The 18,975-nt window shown below is 32.6% G+C and overlaps 1 protein-coding gene across 1 annotated transcript in view; it reads left to right on the forward strand.

The window, feature by feature from the left end:
• The window catches only part of LOC139503015 (uncharacterized), a 76,889-nt gene that overhangs the window by 54,512 nt on the left and 3,402 nt on the right, over window positions 1-18,975 (forward strand). The window contains exons 20-25 of the mRNA XM_071292682.1: window positions 984-1,586; window positions 1,989-2,095; window positions 12,529-13,776; window positions 14,737-14,773; window positions 16,997-17,265; window positions 17,986-18,013. Coding sequence (XP_071148783.1) covers window positions 984-1,586; window positions 1,989-2,095; window positions 12,529-13,776; window positions 14,737-14,773; window positions 16,997-17,265; window positions 17,986-18,013 — 2,292 coding nt within the window. The remainder of the gene's footprint in view (window positions 1-983; window positions 1,587-1,988; window positions 2,096-12,528; window positions 13,777-14,736; window positions 14,774-16,996; window positions 17,266-17,985; window positions 18,014-18,975) is intronic.

An 18,975-nucleotide genomic window follows, 5' to 3' on the forward strand; every position in this document is an offset into this window, starting at 1 on the left:
TTCATTTTTTGAAAGGTAATATTAGTCTGGTAATATTTTCGAAAGTTTGTCTCGTTCTTAAGGGTTGTCTCGTGATTGGTCAGTATCTACCTAAAATAATATAACATAACCAGTTATTAGAAAATCTGATTTTGAATTTAGTTTCTTTTTGCAAACATATTGCATCTCCCAAGTTCCGAATAGATATATATACTATTATGTAGGATGTTGCAACGCAATGAAACGCAGATATTATCAAGCATATACGTTTGAAAATTGAATAAGGTTGACTTTTCCTAGCAATAAATTACGGAATACAAATTCTTATCTTCAGATTTCAAAATCTAAAGCTGAAAAATAACAGATTCACACTTGAAATGCTTTTTTATTAGTATTAAGACTGCAGTCTATATCATTTTTTCCCTTAAAAATATATTCTAAATATGTTGTGTACTAGTTTGTTAAAATTTTGTTCATGCACCCATACATATTGCATTTTTAAGTAAACCATTAACACGGAGTCTTGGCTTACACCGACCAATGAGCTATAAAGTGCTCAAAATTACCAATGTAAAACCATTCAAGCAGGAAAAAACGAGAAACGTAATACATTTATAAACCACACCAACAAACGACAACCACTGACCAACAGGTTCCTGACTTAGGACATGTTCAAACAAATGCAGTTCGTTTAAACATTTAACAGGCACCATTCTTCAACTTAACCTAAACAACAGTCCAACAACACAACATTGAAATGCACAGTATAAAATATCAATTGAAATGGTTAGATAGTTTGTAACTAAATTTTAGGAATTTAAAGTTACAAAGCGATCTATTAGAGTTAAACAATATACTAGTACATGTAGTAACCAGTTTCAAAACTGATATTATGGACAAGCACACCTTGTTTTATTAATTATTTTGTAAACTTTTTCGCATAGGATACTTGAATCAGAAATCCTAGTTATTTGAAAATGGTTTAAAGAATTCTCTTATTTTAGAGTTTTCCCTGGAAGAAATTGCCACTAGTAGATCCCTTTTACATAAAGTCAGAAGAAAGAAAAGTGTTAATGCAATCTCGATCGGTGAAAATAATCTGATACCTGATTTAAAACATCCTAAGTCCAATCATCAATTAAAAACCGGACCGAATAAAGCAGATATTGCGTCTACCAGTCAGGCTTCAATTGAAACAGTAAGAGCACTAAATGACCCAAAGGACCCAGATGATGCTTTTTTGAAGTCAGATTCCAGTGATGACACGCATACACAAACTATCACTATCACTCAACCTGGACCTCTCAGAAGGCTAAAAAACTTTTTTGGAGTTACCAGAAGAGTAGAAGAAGTCAAAGTCACTATCACAAAAGACAAATTCTTTCAAATGGTTTCGAAAGTTGGGAAAAAGATGTTACACAAAAAAAAGATAGCGCCTGTAATTATATGGGATTTTGGAGGACAGGATGTTTTCTATTCAACACATCAGACGTTTTTAACATATAGAGCTCTTTACATGATTGTGATGGATGGAAGTAGAAATCTGGATGACCCCGTTCCGTATGAACAATATCTCCCAGGACAGAGTGGAGATAAAACAGCAAAAGGTATTAGTACAAATTTATTCATTTTCGAGCAAAATTGGACAGAAATTCGTCAAAAATACAACCTATAATCTTCAATCAATTCAAAGTGACGCCTTTTAATGCATGAGTCAGTCAGATGTTTGATAATTAAAATAAAGATACAATTACAATTAACATTAATTTTACATCGAATGACTATAAAATTTACTCGACTTAACCGAGTATTCGAATCAACCGACTTCGATTCCTCAGAGTTTAGTATGAATTGATCAAACGGGAATTTAACCGGGACCGAAAAATTACTGCGTCTCGTCCGAGTTTTCGACACAATCGAGATCAACGCAACGAGGTTCGACTGTAATCCTACGGAATTGGTCTTTTCATTTTAAAATAGGTGGTTTGTTTTATATTTTTTTCTGATAGATTATCTGCGATTCTGGATCAAAACAATCGTTACATATTGCAAAGGAAGTGTTGATGACTATCCAAAAATTATGATTGTTCTAACGCATAAAGACAAGATTCAATCTGTAAGTTTACAATAATTTAACAAGCATTTACTTCAGGTATAATTAGAAACAGTTTTGATTTTGAACGAAATGAAAGTGTAGTAAACAACGAAATGGTGTAGTGCAAAAAAGAGGAAAACATATATTTTTATATTATCGATATTTTACTATTCATTATCGATGTATTAAGTTGTTGTGTACGACTTAACTATGTTAAAAATCACAGATTCCTCAACACAATCGCGTGAATATTTAAAGCAATCAAATGTGACACTTTATCAGTGAGTTTGCACCTCATACTGTTGATATTTCTACATGTACCAACACTGTGTAAACACTCCACCGTTTATCCTGAATGGTATCAACATCCGTTTTGGATTCAATCATTATATCTATATATGTATAGATATATATATCAGGTCAGATTTAAATCTGTTTTGACAAACTATAAGGATAATCACAGCATAGAAATCAGGATTGAACTTTGTACGCCAGACGCACGCTTGATCTACAAAAGACCAAAAACACTTGAACAAAACATTCCAAAAAGTCCAAATAAATTACTGAGTTGAAGATCATTGAGTTCTTAAAAAAACCAATGGATTCTCAAAAATAGCTCAATAGCTGAGGCTATTTTTACATAGGGTGTAAATTACCTGGTCGGGGTCTTTCGTCATGTTTATAGGTGACAATACAGTAAAAGTTTGTCGTAAAAATGAAGGCAATATGGTGATCTATAATTGCTTGTGTCTACTTTTTTCAACTGAACTTTAATAGATAGTTGTCTCATTTACAAACGCTTCAATCTCTTTGTTTTTGGAACATTAAATGTTTACTATGCACATCAGGGGTCTGTTGTTCAATTTGTCGTTAAATTAAGGGCATATCCAACAGTTTATTTCTGACGGTGAGAATTTTTTCCCTTTAAGATATTTCATTCTTCAGTTGACAGAGAATCGAATTTTGCCAAAAAAAATATATGTTGTCGATTTCGTTTTTGCAAAAATTACTGCTGAAAATTGAACATTTTGTGCAATTTTGGAGTAAAAAACGTTTTTTATTGAAAAAAATAAATATGATATTTTAATCAACATATACTTATATAATTGGGCTCAAATTGAAGCAAAATAATTCAAGATGGTTAGAAAAATCTAACTTTACCATTTAAAGCATTAATTCTTACTCAAATAAAGCCAAAAACGTTATGGTGGACCCAAACAACGGCAAGAAATGAACATTTGAAATGCACATTTTTGATTTTTTGAAATATTTCTAACGGTGTCGATTTGGCCAAAGTGAGATATGTTATTCTTTTAAAAAAATGGAACGTCATAACGTTTTGAAAAATATTTGTCACCATACTCGTTTTTGAGAAAAATTGAGTAATATAATACTGTTTACTCAATCCCTCCCGTAAGCCTCACAAATTGCGCCAAAAATTAAGACGTTTCGGAAAATAACGTTATATTTCCCCGCTAATTTTTCAAAGGCAGTGCGACGGTGTGGCAGACAAATGTATTTATACAATTTGACTTTGTTGGATAGTTGTCTCGATTGCACTCGTATCGCATTTTCTTATGTATAACGAACCAGTATCTGGACGAGATAACAATTCAGATAGTTTTACTATTGTGTTCGTCAAAATTGTGAAACCTGATAGCGAAATACTCACTGACTCCGTATTAATTCATTTTGCAGTTTCGGGCTTTCTATTCTTTATAGGCTTCTAGCTATAACAAAAATCTGTATGTTGACTCTTAGTGTTTTGAATTATATGGGTCGTTATGTTGCTGTCGTATTAATGTATACCTTTAAAATCTTTTTCAAAACAAAAGGATTGGTTGGTTATAGAATTATTCACATCTCTGGACTTCTCCCATCCGACAGTATATATCTTTGCTAAAATTTGGTGCGGCCGTTTAGCTGCTTGGATGTATAAATTTGCAGCCTCGTTTAGTCGAAATAAAAATGTATATCCGATACATAGTGCAGTGAGTTTCGTGCTATCTATACGTTAAAAAAACCATCTAAATAAATGGTTGAAGGGATATACGAACTTCGAATAAAATCTCTAAACAACAACAAAGGTCACACGAATCTTCAAATAAGTCACATGACTGATTTAAACACATCTGTTACGCCTTTTGCAGTTGAAGGTAAAAAAACAGCTTTATTAAAATAAAACAGATCAGTAAGACAAAAGCTTGAGAATAAACGAAAGGGCCGAAAAACGACCGTGACTGCCGTTGTTTTACTCTTCAATATATGAGTTACTGCATATACACAATGGAGATTGTTTTCTGTTCTACTGCCCTCCAACTAGTTTGACTGCATACAATGTAACCACTGATGTAGACTACTATATTATTTTTGATTATTCAAACAAATGAATTCATAGAGAAAGATGCGGAAAGAAATTCTAAAATTTTCGTTTAAAAACAAAATGTAAATAAAAATAAAATACCAAAACTGGAACCCTGTTTCAGACAATTATCCGTTGTAAACTGATGATTATGCATCACTATATGAAACTGGTAAATTGATTGCTCCCGTGCTCCAGTGGCAAATATATCACACATATTTAGGACGAGGCGAAAGTGGATCTGAAGTAAATTATTGATACATTATTAAGATAAAGAGTTTGCTAGCGGTAAAACGTATGCCGTACTAGAATAAAGTTGAATAAGATCAAAATATTGAGTTAAGCTATTAGCCCTCCCCCCCCCCCCCCCCCCCTTTCCCCCTTTTCCCCAATTTTGAATTATGGTATTTCGATGGCTGTTTGTTTTTCCCTATCCTATTATGAGAGCGTGTTTTATTAGTCAAGACCTACACCGGTTTTTTTTTTGCTAAATCATATTTGTTTTCTTATACATAAGTAAACATCAAAATCGTCAGATATTTTCTACGTGTATGTCAGTGTATATTTATATACTACAATGTTTTCCTATTTCAATTTTGTTTTTATTACAGTGTCATCTATTGTTTTACATTGTTTACCAGTTAAAGGTCGTATTCATTTAAAGATCTACTATATGTATGTACTGTACATAAGGACTCCAACGCAAAGCTAGATACATGATAAATGTTAGTTTACGCTGTATCTTATTTTTCTCAAGAAACCAGTTTTTTTTCAGCTTTCTCAAGTTAAACCAACCTTTGAGTTTTCTATCCTGAATGACAAAATCTCGGAAAAGTTTGGTATAGAATTAATTACAATTTGCATTCTAATGCAATAATAAATCATTACGCATTTGTTCTCGTTGTTCTCTACTGTATTGAGGATAATTTCAATAAAACGGAAACTTAAGTGAATATGGTCTATAATGATCAAGATAACTTCGGTTCTTTTATAATAGACTAAGACGACAAAGATATCTTTAAAGATTTGAGTTCTATTTCTGTTAATATTCTGTATGAGTTTTTTGCCGATTCCCGCCGTGCCCTTTCTTTTGATGAAAGAACCCGCCCTTTCCAGACGGCCATAGCAACTCCAATGGTGATTACGTTATGACGTCGTTGAAACAACGTTAAATTACGGGAAACAATAGACGACGTTTACGTTTGTTATTACCTCCCCTGAAACTGTTGGATATGCCCTTAAACGAGTCGTTAAATTTTACTTATCACTGCGTTAAATTTAATCAGTCCATTATCATGTTGTTTAACTTGTCGTTAAATTTAACGAGTCGTTTAAAATTGTCAGAGTGTCATTATATTTAATCGACCTCATAAGGTTGATTAAATTGTAATCAGTTGATTATCCTCAATCTAAGATTGTTGTCAATGTTTTGTTTCAACCACCTATTGTAAGAAGAGAACGACATTTTCGCGGTTTTGACCCTCAATAAAGGGAATTTTCTGATAAGGAGCTAAGGCAGAAATATAGATTTGGCAGAGAGACCATTGGGTACCTGTCAGATTTAATGAGAGAGGATCTGGAACGTGGGACAAACAAGGAGACAGCCCTTTCAGTGGAACAACAGATTATGATTGCCTTGAGGTTTTATGGAAGTGGATCACACTTTCAAGTTGTTTGGAACACGATGGGATTTGACAAATTAACTGTTTCTTGGGTGATTGACCGTGTGACGGATTCATTAGTTGCCAGGAAGGATGATTCATATCGTGGCCAGATAATCAGAGGAAGATCGTGATAAGGGCTGGGTTTTATGAAAAGGCTGGTTTTCCAAACGTGGTAGGATACCTTGATGGGACTCACATACGGATTACTGTGACTAGCATTGATGAACTAGCATTTGTTAACCGACAGGGGTTATACAGCATTAACGTACAAGCCATTTGTGACCCTGAAGGTAATTTAAAACACTGTTTTCCACCTATTTTATGTTTACAACATGCATTGTGTGATTCCTTTTTATTGACATTTGCAATCGTCCTTGACCATATTCATGGCTGGTTTTCTGTTGAACTGGTTTTCAGCTAATTTGAAAATCAATGGAAAAAGAAAGACAACTCAATCTTGTCATATACTTTTTATTGGATCCGCAGACTCATTGCTTTTTACCAGAGACATATACACACATATGTGTCTCTTTTTTTACCGTTTCACTTTTAAATATGCTGGATCGAGTGAACTGCTAAGAGTTTATGCTTAACACATAAATTTATTGATCAAAATAGATATAAAGATTTGCCTATCCATCCCTTATCTGCTTGAGGTATACTTTGGTCAGGCACATAAACTTTGAAATTTAACAAGCAGTGTGCCTCATGTAGTTTGAAGAAATTCTGGATCTACCTCTAAATGTTTATGTGAAACGACAACCTCCTCCCCCCCCCCCCCCCAAAAAAAACATACAAAAATACAAACCACAAAATAAGTGTTCAATCATTCATTGGCAAATATTTCGCCTCCCAAATTTTGGTTGGGAAATAGTGACCAATCCTTAAGCCAGTCATTGTTCAATACATTTTTTTTTAAATGTTAAGGGAGCATATAACTTCGATACCCGATGTATTGTTAATCTGAATTGTTTATATTAATAGTACCAGAGATTTCCAGTCACGCTTCAGTGATTCCCTATATAAGAAACCAATTGTTTTCCAAAAAAGGGGCGGGCCCCCTGCCCCCACCCCCTAAATCCGCCTCTGATTCGGAACATATTTTGTTTTCATCACATTGTAAATTCGGCCAATATTTTAATGACTCGAACTATAATGGACAAAACTATATGCATGCACATAAAAGAAGATGTGGTAATGATTACTAATTGAACAACTCTCCACAAGAGATTAAATGACACAGAAATAAACAGCTATGGGTCACCATACTTATTCACAATCACTGACTTGCTTTGCATTGACAAATGATTTATGGAACTACTCAGTTTTCCCCTTTTTTAATTATCATTTTTTGTTTAAAGGAAGATTCATTAACATCAGTGCTAGGTGGCCAGGATCAGCACATGATTCTCATGTTTTCAGAACGTCGGCCATTGGACAACAACTTGAGAATGGATATCAAGGAATTGGGCAAGGTGTATTGTTATGAGACAATGGCTATCCCTGCAGACAGTGTTTGCTGGTAGAGGTCAAGCAAGGTTTAACAGAAGACATTGCTCAACAAGGTCAACAATAGAAAGGACATTTGGAGTATGGAAGAAGCGCTTTCACATTCTAGGATCAGAGGTACAATTAATTCTTTACAAATAATCATAGTAGTAATATGAATATTTGACATAGTGTATGCCCTTATATTTTAAAAGTTATGTGGGTTTTTTTTTTTTCTTGTGAGACTGCTGTCTTCTAAATTTTTCATTAGTACATTTTTCAATTTCTCTAAATTTCGGTTTAGGTATTCATAGTTGTCCCCTTCTCTGTCGCGGCCTTTAATATTCTACTTAACATTTTTTTGCTGACCACAGTATGTATGGCTGCCTATAATTGCCTACATCCACTTCATTTTAACTTTGCAGGATACTTACATTTTAGTTATAAAAATTAACAGTCAGATTAAATCTCCTTATTTTTATTTAAGAATTGAATGCTTCTTTTTGTAACTTTTTTGGGGTGTAAAAACTTTGACCGAAGTACATTTTTCCGCGCTTCATTCTAAAAACGTGCGCACGGTCAACGCTTTTGCAACCTTATGGAGTTACAAAAAGAAGCATGTAATACTTATACTTTTTTAGCTATAATCATGAACTCTAGTTTTATGATATTTTTTTTTAATTCACATGTACACTTTATTGTGGGTCCACGTGTTACATGTATCATGAATGAAAAGTTTAAGTGAGAAATGCAATTGCTTACTTCATAACACATGATGTGCAGTAAGCCAATTAAAATTAGGTATTATAATGAAACATACATCTAATGTAATTATTGCGTTAAAAAAAACCTGAAAAATCAGTTGTATATTTAACAGTCAGGGGCGTTACTTAAACAAGTTATTTTTTTTAATTACTTATATAAGTAATTTTTTATTTAAAAAATAATAAAATTACTTAATAGAGTTATTTTAATTTTCAATAGAAACTTACACTAAATGTAGTTTTCATGATTTTAAACAACATTTTATATCATAAAATAAGGAATTTATCAGATTTGAGAGGAGTAAAGAGATAAAGGGTTACTTTGAAAATAATGAAAAAAATATTACCTGAATAAGTTATTTTAAACATTTTTGAAAAAAATAGCAATAACACTTATATAAGGCACAGATTTAATTGATTTAGGTTACAAATTATAAATAACTTCAGGTCTTAATAGATTCACAAGTATTTATCTATTTATATCAGTCTACCTTCAAGATTTTAGAGGAAAATGATAATTTAATAGTCTCAAGAGACCAATCTTTGACCCAGAATCGTCGGTATGAAAGATAAGTGCGTCGGAAAGTTAATTAGTGTTTCAGAAGAATTAGTTTTTATATATCAGGGGAAAAATAACCAGATAACTATGAAAATTATTTAAAGCTAGTAAAATCTGTATTCTTGGACACCTATAAAAATAATATTCAGAAAAATAACTTATATAAGTTATATTTAAATTAGCCTCGTTTTCAACATTACTTGTATAGGTAATTGTAATTGTTACTGACTGTTTAAAGGGCTGAAGAAGCTGAATTCTGAAAACGTTAAATATCAAGCCGAAACAAGAACACACTGATCAAAACCAATACGGATAACATGTATCCATTTGGAAAATTGGTAATGTAGTTTGGTAACTTCATGTAGACCTGTTGGGGTAACTGTTTCAAGTTAGTCGTTACAGTAACTTTAATAAATCGTGAATGTAACAGTACACCATCAGGTTCAGCTTCATACCTGATTTTGCCCCTTTTTAACCGGATTTTTGTGACAAAAATGTCGGTTATTGATTTGGGGATGTACGGCGGGCGGGCGGGCGGTCGCTCGGGCGGCAATCAAATGTTGTCCGTGCATTAACTCATGAACCGTTCAACCAAAGCTTTTAAAATTTTAATATGTTGTTACTGACAATTAAATGAAGGTCAAGTTTAATAATGGCTATTTTGACTTTTACTGTTCAGGAGTTATGGTTCTTGAAAGATTGAAAAATGGAGTTTCCAGTCGTGTCCGTGCATTTACGCATGAACTGTTCTACCTAAGGTTCCCAAATTTTAATATGTTGTTACTGATGACAAAATGGAGGTCAAGTTCAATAATGGCGATTTTGACTTTTACCGTTCAGGAGTTATGGTTCTTGAAAGATTGAAAAATGGTGTTTCCAGTCGTGTCCGTGCATTTACGCATGAACTGTTTTACCAAAGCTTCCCAAATTTTAATATGTTGGTACTGATGACAAAATAGAGGTCAAGTTCAATAATGACGATTTTGACTTTTATCGTTCAGGAGTTATGGTTCTTGAAAGATTTAAAAATGGTGTTTCCAGTCGTGTCCGTGCATTTTCTCATGAACCATTCAACCAAAGCTTTTGAAATTTTTATATGTTGTTACTGATGGCAAATTAGAGGTCAAGTTCAATAATGACGATTTTGACTTTTACCGTTCAGGAGTTATGGTTCTTGAAAGATTGTGAAATGGGGTTTTCAATCACGTTGTTGCATTTACTCATGAACCATTCAATCTAAGCTTTTCAAATTTCAAGATGTTGGTACTGATGACAAAATGGAGGTCAAATTTGATATTGACGAATTTCACTTTCACCATTCATCAGTAATGGTTCTTGTGATATTGCCAGGACACAAATAATTATTAATAAATCCGGTTTGTTGTCGTTGTGACAGCCTCTTGTTTAAATTAATAGTGTTTTTGTTATAGATTTACTTAATCTCAGACTTATTCATGAACAACATTAATTCAGGCTACGTACAAATAGTATGTCTGTCACACTTTAAAATAAATGTATTGAAATTATATTCCAGATCCCAATCGAACCTGATAAAGCTTGCAGAATCATCATTGCTTGTGGTATTCTGCACAAAATTGCCATCCTGAGGAATGAACCTGAAGTTGCAGATGAACAATTTTAAAATTGACAATCAACCGCAGATGCCACCCAATAATGGTCCACAGGACGGAAAGGGCGTACGGGACCATTTTGCTACCATTTTTTTTTGCCTAATCAATTGCATGTTTTTATTTTTCCATATTTTCATACATAGTCTTTCATTAAAAAAATGAGGAAATTTGAAAATAGTAACAAATCTTTATATGACCACTTTGGCAATCCGTCGAGAGAAGAAGCGTGCATTTTCGGGTTCGAAATTGGTATAGTAAATGGTGAAAAACGGTTAGTCGCGTATGAAATCAAAAACCCAGTAGCCAGGCAACTGTACTTCAGTATTAAAGAATAAGAATATGTTGTATGATTGCCAATTGATTATATCAATTAATGACTGCCAATTGATTATATCAATTAATGATTGCCAATTGATTATATCAATTAATGATTGCCAATTGATTATATCAATTAGTGATTGCAAATTGATTATCTCAATTAATGATTGCAAATTGATTATATCAATTAATGATTGCCAATTGATTAAATCAATTACCGTATGGAATTTTTTTTTATTTAAATGCCCAAAAAAGGCAAAAGTCATGGCCGACAGTGCAAGGACTGTATAGCCAGTCAAGGTCCATCATCATGATTGCCAATGAGACAATGTGGTATCCCGAAACATTGATTAATCCAAGACCAAATGTACTCAATAGCAACAATTATCGGTTCCAGTGCGACAATTGTAAAACAATTCGCATATAAGTTAAACCAATCACCATAATTATGTAATAAATAAAACCCAAAATTTTTTTTAAAATATGAAATACATTAACAGCTGAAAACCATTAAAGTCTCTTGGTTTGGGAGGGTACATGTAGAATAATTGCGGCGAGGATCTAAAGATATATCATTCCTTGCAAGAAGTCAAAAACGAAACCTAGGAGCTACCTTCCTGTTCGTGCAGTTGCACTATTACATCCTTAGCTCATTGAGACTTTGGTTGAAATACTTGTCATTTGTTTATAAGTTTTTGATTCATGTATCAGTTATTATTCTAGGAGTGTGCAAACAAAATGTTTTTGTTGGCCTCATATTAATTTCTGAAACACAAATCAACAATATAACAATGAATTTAATACATAGAGTCAAGTGCTTGGGAGAGTGTAACCGGTTCTGAATTGCCCCCAACTAACTTCTGTAACAGCTCAATACGAAGTTCCAGTTTGTTCTTTACTATGTCCATTGGAATTTTCTGCTTCTCTTGTATCTATAATTTACCTTGCAGTGCACGATACTGCATGTCGTGTATATCCTGCACTGTTACCTTTTTCGAAGGTGTTCTCACTGTCCTACACATAATAAAAACATAATTAATTCTGTAAAAGATCAAATAATTTTACAACTATTTTTATTGATCGATTCAAAGGCATTGTTCCACATAGCTACTCACAACTCAGGGTCCACTTCCTATATATACAAAATGATTGGACATGCCAGTCAGAATATATCACGTTTTCCAGTTCGAAATATTGTTTTCCGGCTTGAAATGTGTGAATAGGTAGGGGAAACTGTCAGAAATATATGAAAGGGTAAAAAAGTTCCAATTACTTTTATACTAATTAGAAGCGCAGTCTGAGACTGTCATTTTTCACATCAGAGGAGGTCTCGCTGTAAATTAAATGAGCTTTACATACAGAATATTAGCCCTTATTTCATTGGTGGATCCATGAATTTATGGTTTTATTTAATCACTTGATTAATCAGTTGATTAAATTTTAACGCATTGATTAATAAGTTGATTAAATTTTAATGCATTGATTAATAAGTTGATTAAATTTTAAATTCATTGATTATTTAATCGACACGTTAAATATTGTTGAACAGCAGAAAATAAACTACTAATTATGTAACGACAAGTTGAACAACAGACCCAAGATAATTAAACGTTTGTTTTACTAAAGGTAAGTTTTCTCAAAAATATATCAAACGGATTTTTTTTTTAGCATGAAGCTCAAGAAGACAGAAAACTTGAAATTTTTAGTGAGATAAGGCATATGTTTGAACACACACCATTCAAGAATCATATTGTTATTGATGATATGATATTTGTAAACGCTAAAGATAAAAATGACTCGGAGATGAAAAAAATTACGAATGTAATTAGGAGTGAATCAGAAAAACAACCTACATGGGGTGAACCGCTACCGAAGTGTTTTATCACTCTAGAATTAGAATTTGCATCGCTGATCAAACGCAACATCCCTCTGATAACGCTAGAGCATCTAAACGGAATAAATTCAGCGCAATCTATAAGACCATTATCGAACACTGAGTTAAAGGTATTTCTAAAATTTCAGCATTCCATCGGCAAAATTTTGTACTTCGATGAAGAAAAGTTGAATACACATGTCATCTTGTCTCCAACTTTCCTTATTGATGCTTTTAAATCAATTGTTACTGATAGAAAAAACTGTGAAGGAGACACAGAAAGAGTAAAGTTTTGGGAAATAATGGGTGAGACAGGAGTAGTCTCAAAAAAGGCAATCCAACAAATTTGGAAGAAAAAACAATATCGTGAATTTTACAAGAACAAAGATTATTTACTAGACGTTATGACCCATCTGGATATATTGGTAGAACCAACGAGATACGATTCCAATCACACACGTATTCCTGCTGAATTCTACTATGTTGCAAGTATGGTACGAGCCAACGATGATTCTGGATACCTTCAGTCAGCTGACTTAGAACACAAAAGCATTGCCATAGTCTTTCAATCGTCATCATTGATGATACCTCCTGCATTATCCTTTAGATTTCTAAGTAACTGCTTATCTGTCTGGGCAGTGAAAAAGTTTGGACAGAACAACAAGACCATGCTGTTTTATAGATCAGGGGTGTTTACTATAGATGCTGCTTTGGACATGTTCATTCTCTGCGAAGATGATAGGATCATTGTCCGTCTTGTTCATGCTCATTCAAACACACTTATAGCAAGAGATATAGCTTCAAGCATCAATGATTGTTTAACGTCTGCCTTGGAGAAAATAAGTCAGTTGTATATCAGAATCAGCAGTAATCAGAATCATACCAGTGATGCATTCTTTATAACCAACATATGTTGTAACTCACCAATTAACCCATGTATCCTCGAAGTCAACAAATTAGCACAGAAAGGCATAATATGGAAATGTCCATCTCATGGCATTGAACATCAAACCCATACATTGACATCGTGGTTCCCGGGAAAGGTATAGATAAAATAAGTTTAAATAAGCTTTAATTTATGTCATATATCTTAGAAAAATATAAGATAACTTAAAACCGATTCCATCTTGAAAAAATGCTTGATACATCATGTCATGTAATAAAACCTACAATCTCGATTTACATTAATTACGGCAACTCATACCGAAACATTCGAAAGACAATGAGGCAAAATGCGTAGATATGTGTGGAGATATACGAATGAACGGAGCCAGCCAAACTTGCATGGATAAGTTCATATTTATTCAACTTTGCACATTGGAGAATGATACCTAGATTCTAAAAATGTTTTAAGTGATCTCCCGGGGTTTAGAAATGCAATAGGTCATGTCAGTCCGAAACATTGGCTACTGGAATATTGATACCCGGATATCGTTGAAATGACTTAAGTTCCGTCAGCCGATGTATCGATCGTGCTTTTAAAAGAAAAAGCACTTAATAAATTTCGTCCATAAGTAGTTTCATGGATTAACTAAATGACTTCATGATTCCTAAATTATTTTTTTCAGAGGATGACGATAATATGTAACCAAACAGCCTTAGACAATGAAAAGCAAACATGCCATATAGTCACCTATAAAATCTTCTGACAAAACAATTATGAAATGATTTAAACGAGAAAATTAGCAGCCTAATCTGTACAAAACACTTACGCACAATCTTAGAACAAATAATGATAATCAGTTTAAATGGTTTAACTGATAAAAGGTACGAAGTACAAATAAACCATCTAACTTTAAAAAAAAACAACAATAGACCCAATGCACTGTTAAACGAGTTCTTGCAGTTTCATAAATATAGTTTAACACAATTTATAGCTTTATATAATTCTGTTTTCCGTTTATAAATCTCATTGGAATACATGAGAAAGAAAGAATGATGTGAAAATGTATTTATTTCATTTGTATATCATGTCTATGATATAACTTTTTTATTTCCAACAGGATCAAAACATATGTCAACCAGGGTCAGGGTGTCCAGGTATGCTCTTTTTAACAAACAATAGAGGATAATGATTGTTTGTGTTTTTATGAATTTTTATTAGTTAAGATATACCCACTTATTAGGTATGAAGAAAGTAGAAGATATCATCAATTGTTTTTCATATGAAATAACTGAATGAGCAATGCAAATTTCAGTTGACTGATAAGTTACATACAATATTATCCCAATTAATATGCAGAACGATGATTATTTCGGTTTCTTGTATCTAGATTAAAGGTACACTTGCTGTCAAATTCATGTTCACCGATTTGACTGAAATACTTATATTTGATTTATATCAATATAAAACATTTATCCAAACTATAAAAAGTCCAAAATGAACAATTTACAGGGCATGGACTCAATTATATATATATAGCATCTCTTCGTTTGTATTTTATTCTAGACTTCTAATTAACTTTTGAGATGACCTTTGACGACATTCAATTACAATGTAAGCGATATAAACATAAACTATAGATATCAATAGATATCAAAAGCATGCAATAGGATCCTGCTAGGTCTTTTTAATTTAACTTTTTAGATTAAAAGTTTGTAACTGTGGATTCATTTTTTTTCGTGGGTACCAATCTTCGTGGATTAAGGAAACTGACCTGTTCATGAATATTATATTTCGTGGTTTTGCTGAAGTCTGCATGCAAGCCAATAACATATTTGTTTATAGATGAGAATTTAAGTTCGTGGTTGAACTGTAGACACGAAATCCACTAAAATTGGTATCCAACGAATAATCATGAATGCACAGTAATCATCGTTTTTACCTGTATACGAATGATTTTTTGTCGATCAAATCATTCAAGGAAATGATTAACCTTTGTTTCACTTTCAATTTTGACATTCTTTTCCTATAAATACGCTGACATTTCTTGTGTTATCCCTCGCTCACTAAGGGATGGATTAAATTGAGGTTTAGACTGTTCAAAATAGTTTGAATAGTTCATCATCAATCGTTATTAGTTTATTTTAAAAAAAAATCGATGCACTATTTCACTTTCATTAATGATTGAACGAAAACAAATATATTTTATAATTTTCTATTTATCATGTAGTTAATGCCCCTTTAAGATTATGTGGTTAATGTGATCATTTATTACTTTTGTAATATTTGTATTCTTGATTTTAGTTTAACTTAAGTTAAATGTAAGTTTTGTTATTGTTGTAGGCTACATAAAGACATACAATTGCTTACCTTCTTTACTTTGTCTCTTGTAGATAGTTGTCTGATTGGTATCATACCATATTATTTGGAATTTTTTATTTATTTGATTATTTATTTTTTCATAATCTAGTTTCAATATTTACACACAATAAGATTGATTGTAATGTTTAGGTTCATTGTGTATGTAAAAAAGGTTAATGAATTCAATGAAAATATCAGCTGCGAGACACAGTATGAAGATTTTTGTCGAGTGAGCAAAGCGAATGAGATCATTTAGCCTTCATATTGTGTCGAGCAGCTGATATTTTACAATAAAAATATGCGTGTAACCTGACAATCGATTTGTCGGGTTCTATTTGAGTCGTTTAGAAGTGTTTTTTTCGTTGTTTCATCAGCAAACCAGGAAGATGACTTGATAAGTTCAAATCAAACTTACCAACGTCGGTTCAAACATTATGAGGTGGCTGTTTTTACCGTGTCAAGGTTATAAAGGCCGGTGCAACGTATTTGAAATTATAAAGCCGTGATACCCAATTTTATTCAGAGCTGCACAGAGTGTTATAAAGATTTTGACTACCGACAAACAGGCATAGCACGTCAGTCTTATAATTCGTGATATTGACCGTAATGTTATTGACGTGTCGATTAAAGTCCTTTTTTTGTAGACCTTTGTGTGAGCATTTTGTGTGTAAATACATGACTTCAAAACTCGGATCGACCCATGCACTCCAATTATATCTACGTTGACATCATGAATAATTTAAAAAAAAGATATTAAAGGTGCAATTTGAACTCTTAGAGACCACCATAGTAAATGAAAAGAGAAAGAAACAATAACTAGAAACATTCATGTCATAATGTTGGGATGTCCTCGCCGAGTTCTTTGATTGGACCTGTAAAGTTACTGTATGTGAAGACGATTGGGTGACGCATTACACGAAAATCTTCAATAGAAATCTGATAACACAGTTTTTGATGTTTTCTTAGTAAATGTATATGTTTAAATACTGCTATCTATAAAATGAAGTTTGTAATTATAGTTACAAATGAAGAGTTTTTGAGAGTTCAACCAAGCGACCTTCATCTACGACGCTTATCATTATTGTACACTTATAATGAGATTAGAGAACTAGCAATAGGGTTTGGCATGAGCTACACTGAATTGGACAACATATCACACACCAATGATACAGAGATATTGAACTTTGAAATCGTCAGAAAATGTCGGGACAAATTTTCCTTGACATTTAAACGTATCAAAGACGCTTGTATGGATGGCAACATAGTGAACACTCATAGACTTTGCAAGGTAAAAAAAAAAAGTGTATATGCTCAATCATTTAGACATTTCGGTTTGAGTTTTTTATATAATTTAGACTGTTTTAAATCTTTAGGTATATTGAATACACAAATGATAGTATAAGCTACCAAAAACAAACAGTTCGTATTATTGTTTGCTAGAGCAGCGTCCTCATTATAATTCATTATACCTGCTTAAAGTAAAACTAAATGTATCAGTTTGAACACAAGTTTTATGGAACCACATCTATATATATTAAATTGAGAATGGAAATGAGGATTGTGTCAAGGAGGCAGCAACTCGACCAAAATAGAGAAAATGTATATGTATCTGTTCATAGCCAGAAACCTCGTGCATTATTGTGTACTTTTCGTTTATTCTGATTTTATTAAACTATTATTGAAGTGTTGATTAAAGTTTTCTTAGACCTTCGTTTAAGCAGTTTATGTATAAATATATACCTTTAAAAACGTAACGATCCATGAACTCTGATTATATCTACGTTGACAGAATGAATAATTAAAAAAAAAAAAAATCAAAGGTGCAATTTAAACTCTAAAAGACCACCATCATATATAGTAAATGCAAAGAGACGGAAACAGTTACTAGAAACATTCATGTCATAATGAGCGGATGTCTACTCCGAATTCTCTGATTATACCTGTATAGTAACTGTATTATGTGATGATGATATGATGACATTATTTGAATACCGTTCTTCTTTTACAGCTTGTTAAAGGAGGTCACATTGGTTTTGGTAAGTTATGTGTTTAAATATAAAACCGATATGTAACCAATTAATCGATGATATGCATTACTATTACGTAATAAACCTTTTCAACATCTCTCGACACCTACAGTTGAGAACGACTACGACAGGTAAAATGTGAAGGGTCGTCTGAAAAATCAAAAAAAAAAGAGATCATTATTGACTTTATTGCTTTTATTGACAATGATAAAACTTTCGTACAGAGTCCAAATGACATGTTTTTTTTTAACTTATTATAAAGAAAATGATGGACTTTAAGTCACATTTCATCTTTTAAACGTTTAGCTTCTAACTGTACTGGTTGAATTTGGAAAATGAAAAGAACAAATCATGTTTTATTGTAGTTGATATTTAATTTGACAATGATTATATCGGTTGACAAGGGCGGCACATGTCTGTTAGTTTTAGCCTAAGATGTCTCCATAATGTACTCAATGCTTTTTATCATTTCAATTCACCTATTTGGTGTTTCACTTGAATTCTGTATTCACCAATCACTGCTTAAATGTTGTAACATTGAAACGAGTGGTCAATTATAATTATTTTCAAAATTCAACAAGGAAAAAAATTACCTCGAACAAGATATATTGAAACGGAGAAGACCGTCGTTGTTAAAAAAAAAAAAAAAAATGATATTTTCCTTCGACTTAAAAAATCAATATGTAATTATCCCTCCAGAAATTAAATATGTACATCACCTAACTTAAAGGTGAAGATCGGTTGAAAAACACCAAGTTGGTCGTGTTCACATTTGTGATACGGACGGACGGTCCAGTATTTCTTTTCATAAATTTTGAAAAAAGTCCTAAAGGCTTTTACCCCAACAATTTAAATCGTTATTGGCTTGCGGGAAATATTTGGCGAAAGACTCGCATAATCACAAAAGTGAAGAGAAAATGGGAAAGGATTCAGAATTAATGAAATATTTGTTTAATCAATTCAACATGAAA

This window comes from Mytilus edulis, chromosome 14 (genome assembly GCF_963676685.1).
Source record: "Mytilus edulis chromosome 14, xbMytEdul2.2, whole genome shotgun sequence".
NCBI classification, from domain to species: domain Eukaryota; kingdom Metazoa; phylum Mollusca; class Bivalvia; order Mytilida; family Mytilidae; genus Mytilus; species Mytilus edulis.